This window comes from Aphidius gifuensis, linkage group LG1, assembly GCF_014905175.1.
Source record: "Aphidius gifuensis isolate YNYX2018 linkage group LG1, ASM1490517v1, whole genome shotgun sequence".
Lineage (NCBI taxonomy): Eukaryota > Metazoa > Arthropoda > Insecta > Hymenoptera > Braconidae > Aphidius > Aphidius gifuensis.
Genome location: NC_057788.1, coordinates 20,968,660 through 20,981,792, shown reverse-complemented (window position 1 = coordinate 20,981,792; position 13,133 = coordinate 20,968,660). Strand labels below are relative to the sequence as shown.

Sequence of the window (13,133 nt, the reverse complement as noted above, 5' to 3'; positions counted from 1 at the left end):
CGCAGCGCCCCGGGATCAATAAACCGACGCCGGCCGTCGCCTTCTGTTCCTTCCTGGCGTCCTCGAAAACTGTTATACTTTTCACAAATGCCTTGGCTACCCAGCTTCTATTACTCCCACTTAAAATAAATATATTTTCATGAGCACGCGCGATAAAAAGCCCTCATTTTTAATCAACCAATTTGCCAATAATTTATCGTACAATTATAATTAACAGCAATATAAACTTATATGTATATATAAAAAAAAAAATAGTTGATTATTGTTTTTGTTAAATAATCTTGGTTGTTGATGTTTTTTTTTCTTTGTATTATGTATTTAAAAATATTTATCATCAGCATAATGATCCAATGTTCTTTTACTTGATACATTACTTACTGTATCAGCATATTCATGACATTTTTTTATATTAACTAATATTTCATCAGCAGCTTTAGCAACATGACTATTATCTGATTTTGTTAAGCCTTCAATAGTCTCACGTGGTATTGATGATAATATTAATTCTAATAACGAAAAATCTTTTAAATCAAATGTCAAAGATTGTAAAAGATGTAGAGCTTTTAATTGTAATTTTTTATCAACATCTAGAGTTGAATCAGTCAGACAATTTGGAATGACATTGTAAACTTTGTGATGTATTAAAAATGGTAGACCTGGTTGTGCAAGACTTACATTGTAAATAATTGATATCAATAATCTAAAATAAAAATGATTATTAGTTTAAATTTAATAACCAATAATGATTAATACATTTACTTTTTCATTGTAATACCAGATGGTATTTCAGGAACTTTATGAATAACTTGAATTATTTGAGCTGTTAATTTTTGTCCATCAGGATGTGTTGTCATAAAACTACGACCCAATGTTATTGATGATATATTTGATACTGTTCCAAGTAATGATTTAACAAGATGAAAATCATCACAATTTGCTTCTGGATATTCATCACTAAAATATGTGATAAAACTTGCTAATATTGTTGATGTTGTAACAAATAATTCACCAACTTTTTTTGGATCCTGTTGTACAACAAAAAACAACATTAATAATTTATTTTTAATGTTTTTTTTAGTTTTTTCTTTACCTCTGTTAACCAAAGTTTAACCATTTGTGATACTTTTGATGATAAACATAATAAATTACTGGTGACTGATCCCATATTGGTTGAAAATTTATTTTGACTTTGTAGCTAAAAATTAAATTAGTTTAGTAAATGTCAAAAATAATTAATTATATTAATGTACCTCTTGTGACAATTCTCTATTTGTATTTTGTAATTCTTGAGCTTTCATTTGTTCTTGTTGCCATTTTTTATACAATTGACTGTATTTTGCCTCCAGTTCAACAACTTTTTTACAACTTTCTGTCAAATAATAAATTTAAATTAGCTATTAATCTACAAATTATTAATAATAATTTTACCATTTCTTGAATTTATCAAAAGTGTCTGGACATCGTAAAACTTTGCCATAAACTCTTTCATTTCATCATAAACCTTGTCAATGTCACAATCAACTGATGTTTCTATAATTTTTTCTTTAATAACATCCAGAAAATTATCAATTTTAATCTGGACTTGTTCAACCTTGTCAATTGAATCATCTTCTATCAGCTGCAATGGAAAAAAATTAACAAAATATCATTAAATACTATTTTTCAAATTTTAATATATTTTTTTTTAACCCACCAAGTCTTTGGCTTTTTGAAGTATATCATCATCCATGATCTTCAAAAGAAAAACTTTCTAATTATTTTTTTTTCAAATATATATTATTAAGTGACTTTTTTTTTGCTACTTATTAACCGTTAAAAAAAATATATATATTTTTAAAACCGTCAAGAGAGATAGAAACTGCGCAAATCCAAACTGCGCATCCCTCTCTCTTTTTTTTTGTTGGAAATTTTTATCCACTGGAGCCTTAAAATAAATCAAAATAAATTGCCCAATATTTTTAATATTATTATTAACAAATGGTTTATTTAATATTAATAATTAAATTTAAAAAAAAATGCTTAATTTCTATTGACTAATTGTCAGACATTTTCGATGAATTACAAATTCTAAATGGTAAATACAAAACACGCGCCCAAGTGTCATTTATCGGTTGGCCATATTGAATTTTTCGAACACACTCTCATATACACTCATATACATTTTATTCAACCAATGAAAAACCTTAAAAACATGGCTTTTTTTTTTTTATTTTTTTTTTTTTCTCTATATGGTTTTGTGAACACACTGGAATTTACGGCGTCCATGCCGATTGATGCTGATGCATTTGGCATCCCTCAATGTTAAAAAAAAAAACAGTATTTTTTATAATTTGTTAATTATAACCTAAAGTAAATGCATTCTCAGCAAGCTTCACGTTAATGTCGACAGTTGTGTGTTGAATAATAAAAACCAATATATAAACCAGTGAAATTAATAATAAAATAAGGTACAAAACAAATTTAAAAAAAAAAAGCCAAACAAACAAACAACAAAAAATATTGTTTATACTTTTTTAAAAATTTTTATTTAGCTTTTTTTTTTTGTTTTTCTTTCAATGTTTAATTGTTTTTCTAAAAATAAAATTAATGAGCTTTTGCAAATAAATATGCTAACGTGTTAATTGTGTTTTTTTAATTTTTTTTCTATATAGAAATAATGAAGTTTTATGAGGGAGAAGAAGTCCTGGCAAAGCCACCAAATGATGAGGAATTCCAAAAAGGTAAAATATTGGAAATAACTGGTGATGAATATAGAATACAATTTGAGGGTGGTGCTGAACATTCTGTAGCTGAATATAATATTCAGGTAAGCATTAAAACAATTAGTCTAAAAAAACGAATATAAATTTTTGGTAAAAATGTTTCATGCATGTTTATGATGCCGGAAGGATACACATGTTTGGTAACCCCCTTTTTTTTACCATAATAATAAACAAAATAATGCTGTTTTTTTCATTATTGTTTATGATGAATTAATTATTAAAAAAAAAAATTAATTATTAACGATAAATATAACAGAGTAAATTGAATTTAATTGTGAAATAATTTGTTTGCATTTTGGAGGGAAAGTATTTCTGTTTATTTTACACGAGATAGCGTAAAGGGGAGGGAAGGTTATGCTTTCTATTTTACCCCCTATGTATGAATTGAAAACATGGTTGAATATAATGTGCTTGAAAAAAATATATTGTTAATGATTATTTGAATTATTTAATAGCCGGAAAGACCGTCAAGAAGTGCAACTAGACCACGTACGAGAAGAACTCCGTCAAGAAAATCACCAAGTAGAAGATCAACAAGTCGTAGATCACCAGGAAGATCACCTAGTCGTAGATCACCGAGTCGTAGATCACCAGGAAGATCACCAAAACTTGCTAGTGCTAGAAAAGTTACAAGAGTTGTAAGAACTACACAAAAATTAAATCAACAAGATGATACAGGTAAATTGATAAAAATAAATAATATACTTATAAGATAAGCTATTTTATTTAATTGGTAATTTTTGTTTTGTTTATTTATCAACAGATAAACCAGTTGAAGTATCTAAAACAGATACTGAAAATATCAATGAAACTGATGATGTTACAGAGCTTATTCCTCTTAATGCAAGAATAAAAGAACCTTCAGTTGCAACAAGAAGATCAACACGTATTTTATCAATGATGAAAAATGATAAAACATCATCAATTAGAGGTATTGATCGTGCAGCATCACTTCCTGTTGAACGTAAAAGTATTATGTATGATTATTTGACAGACAAAGGTGAAAGAGGTTTTTCTGTTCAACGTGATCAGGTAAATAATTCATTGAAAATTTTCGTTTTATTTTGTTAATTATCATCGTTGTAAATAAATAATTATTTCAAAGAACAATGATGATGTAAATTTAAAGTAGAAATAAGTAGTATATTGTTAGAGCAATAGATTTAATAAAAATAATTTTAAATGTTATTCAGGATCTTCAAAAATTATTGCATTATGAAGAAGAAGCACTGCCAGATTCATCAACGACAATTGAAAAAACAAAAAAAGAAATTGAACTTATTAGTAAACCACAAGAATGGGGTGGTTGGTTTGGAGTAATGTGCCTTACAATAATCATACCATTTATTATAATTTTATCACAAATTGCCTGCTCCAATAATAAATGTACAATTGGACAATTTCGTTTGCCAATAAAATGGCAAACATATTTTAATATTTATCCAACAATTGGATATTTTGGACTAATAACTGTCATTGGATTGATTTCATTGATACCAATTGGTAGACTAATTGATGGACAACAAAATAAAATAGCACGACTTCAGTATCGTATCAATGGATTCATCACATTGATTATATTATTAATTGCTTATGGAACTGCTGAATATTATTCATACAAAATAAGTGATTGGATAATCAAATCAATTCTTAAACTTTCTATCAGTGGTTGGATATTTGGAACATTAATATCAATATTGTTATATGTCAAAGCTGGAAAAGCATCTGTTGCTGCTCTCAATATTTATGGTTCAACTGATAATTTCATTTATGATTTTTGGCAAGGACGTGAAATTAATCCAAGATTTGGAAAATTTGATTTTAAAATTGTTTTAACAAGAACTGGTCTCATTGGAGCTGTAAGTTTATTTAATTATATAGAAATTTTTCGTAGCTATTTAATGTTGTTGATGATTGCATTGATGATTTATTTCATGGTTTTTAGATACTGATTAATACTGCTTTTATTTTAAAAAGCTTGGAGGGTATAAATCTAGATACAATAAAAGATGTTAATGCAACATTACTTGTTGTAGCAGGATTACAAACTTGGTATTTCATTGATTCACTGATATTTGAATCAAGATGTTTGACAAGCTTTAAATTTTTATATGAAGGTACTGGATATATGCTTTGTGTTTGTAATTTACTTTATCCATTTTTGGCAACTTTAACAACAAGATACATCTATTATCAAAAGTAAGTTTAAAAAAAAAGCATACCTATCAATTGATTTGTTGATTTATTTTAAGTAAAATTATTATGATTAATTTATTTTTTTCCAGAGTCAACAAGCCTGCATATGAACTTGCAGCTTTGAGCTTGTTCTTTTTCATTGGATATATTATTTATCGAATCAGTAACTCACAAAAAGATGAATTTCGTAGAAATCCATATGCTCCATCTGTCTCAAGTAAGTATATTATTTAATAAACATTTGAATATCACAATGTTGTGCTAATTTTTTATATATTAATGTCAACAGAATTGGAAACAATATTAACACCACGTGGAAAAAAATTAATAACATCTGGCTTTTGGGGATTATTGAGACATCCAAATTATTTTGGTGACATTATAATGCATTGGTCAATTGCAAGTATTTCATTATTTACAAATGATGTTTTACCATATTTCTCTGCAATTTGTTGTACAATTATTTTACTTCATCGAGCATATCGTGATAATTCACGTTGTAGAAAAAGGTATGGTGCTGCTTGGGAGCAGTATTGTTTACGAGCCAAATCTATGGTCATCAATCGTGTTTATTAAACAAAAATATATTTAAAATTTTATTTTTGTTTGTATAAAAACACGTTAAAAACAAAAAACAATTTCAAGTGGACAATATCTGTTAATTTTAAAAGACATTTTTTGATAAAATAAATAATTCAAGAGACATTGATGTTTGCAATAAAAAAAAATCTATATGTCGTGTCGATTAGTGGAGAATATTCGACAAAAAAAAAAAAAAAAGAGAAAAGACAATTGTTTTAAAAACAAACAAAATTACGTAAATTTTTTTTTCATAGAAAAAAATTTTAATAATCTTAACTTGGTTATAATATTTCGAGGGAAATTAAAAAAACAAAAAAAATAAATTTAACAATTGTATAGCACTGAAACATGAATTGTAAAAAGAAATGAGATTTTTTTTTATTTAAATTTATCAATATAATAATTTGTAGAGTAAAAATTTTTATATCCAAATGTAATTAATTATTTTATAACGATATTATAAAAGAAAAAATAATAAATTTGGATATTAAAAAATGGAAAAAAAAATATTTTTAAATCAGTATATGCAATTTAAATGAACAAATATTAATTAAAAAAAAAAAAGAGCAATTTTTCATGACTAGTTTTAAGAATGAATTTCATTTTTGTAATTAAGTGATAAGATTTTTTTTCAAATGCATTTATTTAGAAATATATTTGATGATAGTAATTGGATAATAAAAAAATTTGTTTGTAATAAATGTTGTTGTGAATTTTATTTAATTTAAAAAATAACAAGTTTGTTGATCATAGAAATACAGCCAAATTCTTCCAAGATATAACAGTCTTATCTATTTTTCAAATAGTTGTAGTAAATAGTAATAGATAGCTTTATCTTGTGTTGTGTCAATAAACGTAGTCAAAGAGAGATAATAAATTTGACAAGCTTTTAGTGATAGAGACTAAATAGGTCTCTAGTCTTCTTGAGTGATAGATATAACTCTTCAATTTTTAATATAAATTAACAACAAAAATTCTCATCTGTTTATTGATAAGATAGTAAAAAAAAATATTATTATTAATCATTTTGTTGGTTATGTTGTTAAAGTAAATACACAACTGTCAAAATAAAATATATAATTTATCAAAAATGGAACCAAGTGATCCATCACCTGAAGATTTACAAAGAAAATTATACTTTTTAGTTGAACAATTACAAAATATGGCTGGAACTTTACCACCAAAATATCAAATGCGTTTGCCATATGAGTTGTTATCTGGTCTAGCAAATTGTCTTTTGAATGATACAATATTCGAAATAGTCAAAGGTCTAATGGAGATTCAACATGTTACTGAAAAACATTTATTTCAACAACGATTACAATTAATTAATCAACAAAAAATTGAATTACAAGAAGCTATGGAAAATTATGTAACTGATGAAGATAAATTAACAGCAAGAATTGCACTTGAAGCTAAACACAGAGAAGAACTTAAACAAACAGATATGAAATTAGTTATGCAATTGGATAAAAAAGTTACTGATCAACAAAGTATTCTTGAAAAAGCTGGTGTACCTGGTTTTTTTGAAACAAATAATCCAACTGATATTCAAGTTCAAATGAGACTTTGTGATTTTATCATTAGAGTCAGTAAAATGGAAATACCCAGCTAACATATTGACTAAATTATTATTATTTACAATAAAAAAACAAAAGCAATGTTTTATTAATAAAACATCAATTTATTTTCAATCAAATTTATTATTTTGTACATAATATTTACACCATCATTATTTAATTTTGTAAATTATTCAATTATCAATTTAAAAAAAAGATAAAACCAATTGAAATTATTGTAGTTGTCTAGTAAATAAAATATTTTTGTAATTAAAAGAAAAAAAAAAAACTTGTTAAATGTAAACATTTTCCATTAATGGAATGTTTTCCCTTTTTTTTCTATAAAAATTGTCATTTTACAATTAACACAATTACAAAAAACAAAAAGACTTGTCAATATATTAAAATTATCATAAAAATTGTTAATTAAATTAATTTTGTTTACCATGAATTGTGGCATTTTGTGTTTGTTTATATTGAATATTAAAAGTATCATTATTCAATTGATTATCATCACCAAAACAAATATTATAAACATCACTAAAATTAGTTGCAAAATGTACTTCTAATCCATCAGTTATAAATTTTGGTAAATCATCAAAATCTTTTTTATTTTCATCTGGTAGAATAATACAATTAACACCAACTCTTTTAGCAGCAATAATTTTTTCTTTAATACCACCAACAGGTAGTACTTTACCCATTAAACTTAATTCACCAGTCATTGCAATTGATTGTCTTATTGATTTTTTTTTAGCAAGTGATATTAATGCACTTGCAATTGTAACACCAGCACTTGGTCCATCTTTTGGTGTTGCACCTTCTGGTACATGTAAATGTAAATGTGAATCATATAAAAATGTATTATTTGAATCATTTGTTTTCATAAAATTTCTAGCAACAGTCATTGCTATTTTAATTGATTCTTTCATAACATCACCAAGATGTCCAGTTGCTTCAAATGTACCTTCATTTTTTTTATCACTTAATTTATTAATTGATGTTTCAATAAATAATGTTGAACCACCCATTGCTGTCCATGCTAAACCCATAACAACACCTGGTGGTGTTACATCATACATACGATCATGTGTAAATACTGGTTTACCAACAAAATCAACTAAATTATTATCATCAATATTCATTAATTTATCTGTTTCATTTTTAACAATTTTAAATGCAACTTTACGTGATACTTTTTCAATATGTTTTTGTAAATTTCTAACACCACTTTCACGACAATATGATTTTATTAATGTTTTTAATGCATCATCATTTATAATAATATTATCATTATTTAAACCACAATCTTTCATAGCTTGTGGTACTAAATATTGTTTAGCAATTGCTAATTTTTCTTCAGCAACATAACCAGACATATCAATCATTTCCATACGATCACGTAATGGTTCTGGTATTGTATCAATAACATTTGCTGTACATATAAATAATACTTTTGATAAATCAACTGGTACATCAAGATAATGATCAAGAAAATTTGAATTTTGTTCTGGATCTAACATTTCAAGTAATGCTGATGATGGATCACCCTGATGTCCTTTACCAATTTTATCAACTTCATCAATTAATACTAATGGATTTTCAGTTTTAGTTTTTTTTAAACATTGTATTATTTTACCAGGCATTGCACCAACATATGTTCTTCTATGTCCTTTTATTTCAGCAACATCAGTCATACCACCAACAGAAAAACGAAAATATTCACGATTTAATGCACGTGCTATTGAACGTGCTATTGATGTTTTACCAACACCAGGTGGTCCATGAAAACATAATATTTTTCCTTGTGTTGAACCTTTTAATTTTGATACAGCAATAAATTCAAGTATACGTTTTTTAATATCTTCCATACCATAATGATCATTATCAAGTATATCAGATGCTTCTTGTATACCTAAATTTTCAGGACTTGATGTACCCCATGGTATTGATGTTAACCAATCAAGATAATTTCTTGTAACATTAAATTCACTACTATGACTTTCTAAAAATCCTAATTTATTTAATTCTTCATCAATAACATCCATAACATGTTTTGGTACATTTTTATCACGTATTCTTTCACGATATTTTTCATCAATTGCATCTTTATCATCTTTTTCTAAACCCAATTCTTTTTTAATTATTTTAAGTTGTTCATGTAGTATATATTTACGATGTTGTTGTTTTACTTTATCTTCAACTTCTTTACCAATTTTTTGTTGTAATCTACTTAATTCATGTTCTTTTTTTAATAGAGCAAGTGATAGTCTTAATCTTTTTGATATCTGTAATAAATAAATTATATAATTAAAGTATAATAGCACATTAATTTAATGTTGTTTAATAATTATAATTTATCTTACATCCGTTTCTTCTAAAACTTCTTGTAATTCACGTGCCTCAGCAGCAGTTAATGCTGCACCTAAATCACTAAGATAAACTGGATTATCAACAACACGTTGTCCTTGATGTAACATTTGTTGTAATGAATCACGATAAAGTGGATTCATACTAATAATATCACGTATTGTTTTAATAACTTCTTGTGTTAATGCTTTTATTTCTTCATTTTGATTAAATTTATCATGTGTTACATTGACAACTTCAACCATAAGTAATGGTTGACTACTTGAAGCAGTATCACCTTGAACAACAGTTTGTTGTTCTTGAGATTTTTCATCAGATTTTTGATCATCAACTGATGTTGATGATTCTTTTTCAACAATTGTCGTTGTATCATTTGATGTTTTATCTACACTATCAACAGCTTCAATTTTTAATTCAGCTTTTCTACGACTTGAACGTCCACCTCGACGTGATTGACCAGCCTCGTCTACAGGAACGTAAATTGTTGTATTTAGTAGTGGAAACGTCAATTTCATTTCTGTATACATAATAATTAATAAACTAATATAGAGGAGTATCAAATTCTAATGAATATTACTAGTTAAAATTTAAAAAATTAAAAAGGGGAATTTATAAAAATTATTACTCTCACGTTGTGCTGGTTTTGGTGATAATTCTTCTGGTATTTGATTGACAATTTTAATTCTTCGATGTGCCATAACAACGAGTCTTAATTTATCACCAAGATCATGAACTTCATGGATCTGTCCAAATGTACCAATTGGATAAACATCATCTATATTTTCAACAACATCTGATTGATTTCTATGAAATTAATTAACTCAATTTATTATCTTGTTTTGATGACAAATATATATATAAAATAATATTTTCTTACTCTTCACTTTTCTTTAAAAATATTCCAACATATGGCTGATTTAATTTAACTTTTCTTCTTATTAAATCAATGAGAACTGGATTTGATAGCTCAATGAGTTTAATAAATCTTGGAAATACTGGATTTCTATTTATTGCAATAACTGGAACATGTGGCCAAACTTCTGGTACAACAACTGTTGCTGGAAGTGTTGCTGTATAATCTTCTTCTGCTTCTTGTTCATGTTGTCTATTAACAAAAATAAATAAACAATATTATTTAAAAGTTAAATTTATTGGAGTAAATAATACTTACTCAACTGGATCATCAGGTAATGGTGGTTTTTTAGTTGAAAATTGTCTTACACTTGCAAAAACACTAGCTCTTAATATATTTTTATTAAATAAACAACGAGATTTATTATTATTTAAATCTAATATATTTATTTTTCTTTTTGCCGGTAATACTTGATGATTTTTACCAATTGTTAATGAACGATTTAACGTCATTCGATGACGTATAATCATTCCTAAACGTTGATTTATTGAACTCGCTAAAATATGCATTATTTAGCAATTTTTATTTATTTAATTAAAATTGTTATTAGTTTTTTATTTGTGACTGTCAAAATTTATTTTTTCGAGATCTTTCTCGATGCTATTTTCTATGGTTCTTGCTTGCAAATTTGGATGATGCAAGGAGGTTATATATTTTACACACAAAGTCACCAACACAAGCTGAAAAAGAGAGAGAAAAAAGTACACCAACCTGACCTGAAAATACGAGATTATTCTCGGGCATTTTCGAGGTTGTTCGTTGTGTTTTGTTTTGATCATTGAAACTGAAAAAAAAAAAAAATCAAGAGAGCACACAATGGACCAGGAAAACATTCAAACGCTTGCATCAAAAGCATCTTTAATTAGTTCAAGTGATTACTCAAACAATAAGATTAATAATAAAATAAAATCAAGCAAAAAACCTGAAACAGTGAGTAAATATTTTGAGGATACACCTGGACAAAGAAAGTTTGGAATTGATATGAGTAATTTTGATATGAAAAAATTACAACAAAATAGAGCTGAATCATTCAAAAGAATGATTTGCTCTGATGTAGTTAGCAGAAAAAAAATAAAATTTGATAGAAATCAGATAAATGGTACTACATCAATAGCTAGTCTGTCTGATGAAACTGATGATGATTTTTTTGACAGATTATGGAAAAATAGAAGTGCATCAACTGAGTAAGTTAAACAAATAAATTAGTATTAAATTATTGTTGATTATAATTATTTTATTACATTTTTTAGAAGAAATACTTTATTTAAAAATGGACTATCAGGAATTATCAACAAGAAGAAAAAGAAAGATTTGTTTAATAAACAAACAGCAACAACATTGAGTAATTTTAAATTTGATATGAAGAAAAAGAAAATTTATGATGATGATAAAGATGCTGAAAATGTTGATGATGATTTGACAATGAATAATGTTGTTGATGGCCAAAAAATAATACAAAATCCAAGTGGTACTGTTGATCAAGTAAATTTATTTAAAAATATTCTTATTCCATCAAGTAATGACATCTTGTCATCTGAAAATATTCACCCACTGTCACAGAGGTTTGTCAAGATTAATCTACATTTTCTCTTATATATTGATCATTTTTAGTTTAATAATAATTTTGTTTTTAAAGATTTACTGTTGCTGAAATTATTGATCAGAATATTTTAAATACTGAAGAGGATGATGACGACGATGATGATGATGATGACAATCAAGAAAATCGTAAATGTCCAACACCACCATATTTTAATTGAATATAATATTCAAGCTGTTAATTATATTAATTGTTATTATTTTATTCGATCAGTTTATATATTTTATTTTAGTTAAATTTGTTATTAATAATTAATAAGAGTGTAATAATTAATGAATATAAAAGAATACATATGAAAATTAAATATTCAATACGATTGTTTTATAAAATTATATAAATTCATTAGTAATAATTGGTTAAACATTTATTTATCGAAGTAATTTTAGAATTACTGTTGTTACTTTTATTGTCATATGGAATCTAATGATTTATCAACGATCATTATCAACCAGTAAAAATAATTAGTGAGTGGTTAATTTTCCAACATTATCATCTTCGTTGTTCGTATTTAATCTTCAAATTTGCCCTCGTTTGCATGTGTTTCCACTTGAACTTGTATTTTTATCTTCATCTTTATATTTAACTGAAGTAGAATAAAATTATTCAGGAACTTTTGATCCGGTGGACTTTTTCTTATTGAAATTACGAACGAGTTGTTTCCAATAGTTATAATTACGTATTTTGATTTGAGTCCAATAATTGCATATTTATTTAATTATTCAAAAAATTAGTTTATTATTTTTTTTTTTTTCATTTTTATTTTTACATGAAATAGGTTTTTTACATTTTTGCAAACAATTATTTTTCAATATTTATGCTATCTATTTATTTTTCAAAATATTTATGCTATCTCATAATTGTATATAATAAAAAAATAATCAACATATTTTAATACAGTTGATGTATTTACATTTTTTTCATAAAAAACCAAGTTATACTTATCATTTTATAAATTTTATAATAATTTTGTTTTTAAAATTTACTGTTGCTGTGATTATTAATCAAAATTTTTTAAATATTAAAGACACGACGACGATGATGATGATGATGATGTTAATGATGATTTCTAATAGTAGAGTTGACTGATGTTTTCAAGGTTTTTACTTTGATTTGACTTTGTTCTCTTAGCATTTTCAAATTCCAATGTGGAT

At 25.8% G+C, this 13,133-nt stretch overlaps 5 protein-coding genes across 10 annotated transcripts; 3 read left to right on the top strand and 2 right to left on the bottom strand.

Annotated features, from left to right (window-relative positions):
• Positions 1–10: 10 nt before the first annotated feature.
• On the bottom strand, positions 11–2,104 carry LOC122851481. 2 transcript variants are annotated; one of them, XM_044150749.1, is made up of 7 exons: positions 1,694–2,104; positions 1,429–1,618; positions 1,251–1,369; positions 1,091–1,195; positions 760–1,025; positions 379–700; positions 11–119 (listed from the first exon to the last, which is right to left on the bottom strand). In XM_044150749.1, the coding sequence occupies exons 1-7, from the start codon at positions 1,727–1,729 to the stop codon at positions 111–113; spliced, it is 1,047 nt and encodes a 348-aa protein (XP_044006684.1). In that variant the 5' UTR covers positions 1,730–2,104; the 3' UTR covers positions 11–110. The 2 variants fall into 2 exon arrangements, with proteins under 2 accessions (XP_044006684.1, XP_044006676.1); XM_044150741.1 differs by lacking the exon at positions 11–119 and having other exon boundaries at positions 296–700.
• A 147-nt stretch (positions 2,105–2,251) lies between these two features.
• LOC122851414 (delta(14)-sterol reductase TM7SF2) lies at positions 2,252–6,291 on the top strand. 2 transcript variants are annotated; one of them, XM_044150622.1, is made up of 8 exons: positions 2,252–2,447; positions 2,652–2,806; positions 3,218–3,440; positions 3,526–3,794; positions 3,956–4,621; positions 4,708–4,961; positions 5,048–5,175; positions 5,248–6,291. In XM_044150622.1, exons 2-8 carry the CDS (start codon positions 2,657–2,659, stop codon positions 5,532–5,534), a joined length of 1,977 nt encoding a protein of 658 aa, XP_044006557.1. In that variant the 5' UTR covers positions 2,252–2,447; positions 2,652–2,656; the 3' UTR covers positions 5,535–6,291. The 2 variants fall into 2 exon arrangements, with proteins under 2 accessions (XP_044006557.1, XP_044006566.1); XM_044150631.1 differs by lacking the exon at positions 2,252–2,447 and having other exon boundaries at positions 2,801–2,902; positions 5,248–5,948.
• Positions 6,292–6,630: 339 nt separating this feature from the next.
• LOC122851437 (gonadal protein gdl) lies at positions 6,631–7,155 on the top strand. Its single transcript, XM_044150653.1, has one exon. It carries the CDS (start codon positions 6,631–6,633, stop codon positions 7,153–7,155), a length of 525 nt encoding a protein of 174 aa, XP_044006588.1.
• Positions 7,156–7,518: 363 nt separating this feature from the next.
• Positions 7,519–11,012, bottom strand: LOC122851396 (lon protease homolog, mitochondrial-like). 4 transcript variants are annotated; one of them, XM_044150581.1, is made up of 5 exons: positions 10,641–11,012; positions 10,347–10,574; positions 10,095–10,273; positions 9,466–9,986; positions 7,519–9,387 (listed from the first exon to the last, which is right to left on the bottom strand). In XM_044150581.1, exons 1-5 carry the CDS (start codon positions 10,889–10,891, stop codon positions 7,531–7,533), a joined length of 3,036 nt encoding a protein of 1,011 aa, XP_044006516.1. In that variant the 5' UTR covers positions 10,892–11,012; the 3' UTR covers positions 7,519–7,530. The 4 variants fall into 4 exon arrangements, with proteins under 4 accessions (XP_044006516.1, XP_044006536.1, XP_044006525.1 ...); XM_044150601.1 differs by having other exon boundaries at positions 9,466–9,935; XM_044150590.1 differs by having other exon boundaries at positions 10,101–10,273.
• A 78-nt stretch (positions 11,013–11,090) lies between these two features.
• LOC122851428 (nuclear exosome regulator NRDE2-like) lies at positions 11,091–12,293 on the top strand. Its single transcript, XM_044150641.1, has 3 exons — positions 11,091–11,566; positions 11,633–11,944; positions 12,019–12,293. Exons 1-3 carry the CDS (start codon positions 11,199–11,201, stop codon positions 12,140–12,142), a joined length of 804 nt encoding a protein of 267 aa, XP_044006576.1. The 5' UTR covers positions 11,091–11,198; the 3' UTR covers positions 12,143–12,293.
• The last annotated feature ends 840 nt before the right edge of the window (positions 12,294–13,133 follow it).

What these genes read in the sequence shown, in the direction of transcription:
- LOC122851481 (XM_044150741.1), bottom strand. Translation starts at nt 1,729, where the DNA reads ATGGATGATGATATACTTCAAAAAGCCAAAGACTTG. An exon ending in ATAGAGAATTGTCACAAGAG is followed by an intron (nt 1,196 to 1,250) that starts GTACATTAATAT and finishes TTTAATTTTTAG; the next exon opens with CTACAAAGTCAAAATAAATT. An exon ending in TCTGGTATTACAATGAAAAA is followed by an intron (nt 701 to 759) that starts GTAAATGTATTA and finishes TTTTTATTTTAG; the next exon opens with ATTATTGATATCAATTATTT.
- LOC122851396 (XM_044150581.1), bottom strand. Translation starts at nt 10,891, where the DNA reads ATGCATATTTTAGCGAGTTCAATAAATCAACGTTTAGGAATGATTATA. An exon ending in TTTTTAAAGAAAAGTGAAGA is followed by an intron (nt 10,274 to 10,346) that starts GTAAGAAAATAT and finishes TTAATTTCATAG; the next exon opens with AAATCAATCAGATGTTGTTG. An exon ending in AAGTTTTAGAAGAAACGGAT is followed by an intron (nt 9,388 to 9,465) that starts GTAAGATAAATT and finishes TATTTATTACAG; the next exon opens with ATATCAAAAAGATTAAGACT.
- LOC122851437 (XM_044150653.1), top strand. Translation starts at nt 6,631, where the DNA reads ATGGAACCAAGTGATCCATCACCTGAAGATTTACAAAGAAAATTATAC.
- LOC122851428 (XM_044150641.1), top strand. Translation starts at nt 11,199, where the DNA reads ATGGACCAGGAAAACATTCAAACGCTTGCATCAAAAGCATCTTTAATT. An exon ending in AATAGAAGTGCATCAACTGA is followed by an intron (nt 11,567 to 11,632) that starts GTAAGTTAAACA and finishes TACATTTTTTAG; the next exon opens with AAGAAATACTTTATTTAAAA. An exon ending in ATTCACCCACTGTCACAGAG is followed by an intron (nt 11,945 to 12,018) that starts GTTTGTCAAGAT and finishes TTGTTTTTAAAG; the next exon opens with ATTTACTGTTGCTGAAATTA.
- LOC122851414 (XM_044150622.1), top strand. Translation starts at nt 2,657, where the DNA reads ATGAAGTTTTATGAGGGAGAAGAAGTCCTGGCAAAGCCACCAAATGAT. An exon ending in TAGCTGAATATAATATTCAG is followed by an intron (nt 2,807 to 3,217) that starts GTAAGCATTAAA and finishes ATTATTTAATAG; the next exon opens with CCGGAAAGACCGTCAAGAAG. An exon ending in GAACTGGTCTCATTGGAGCT is followed by an intron (nt 4,622 to 4,707) that starts GTAAGTTTATTT and finishes CATGGTTTTTAG; the next exon opens with ATACTGATTAATACTGCTTT.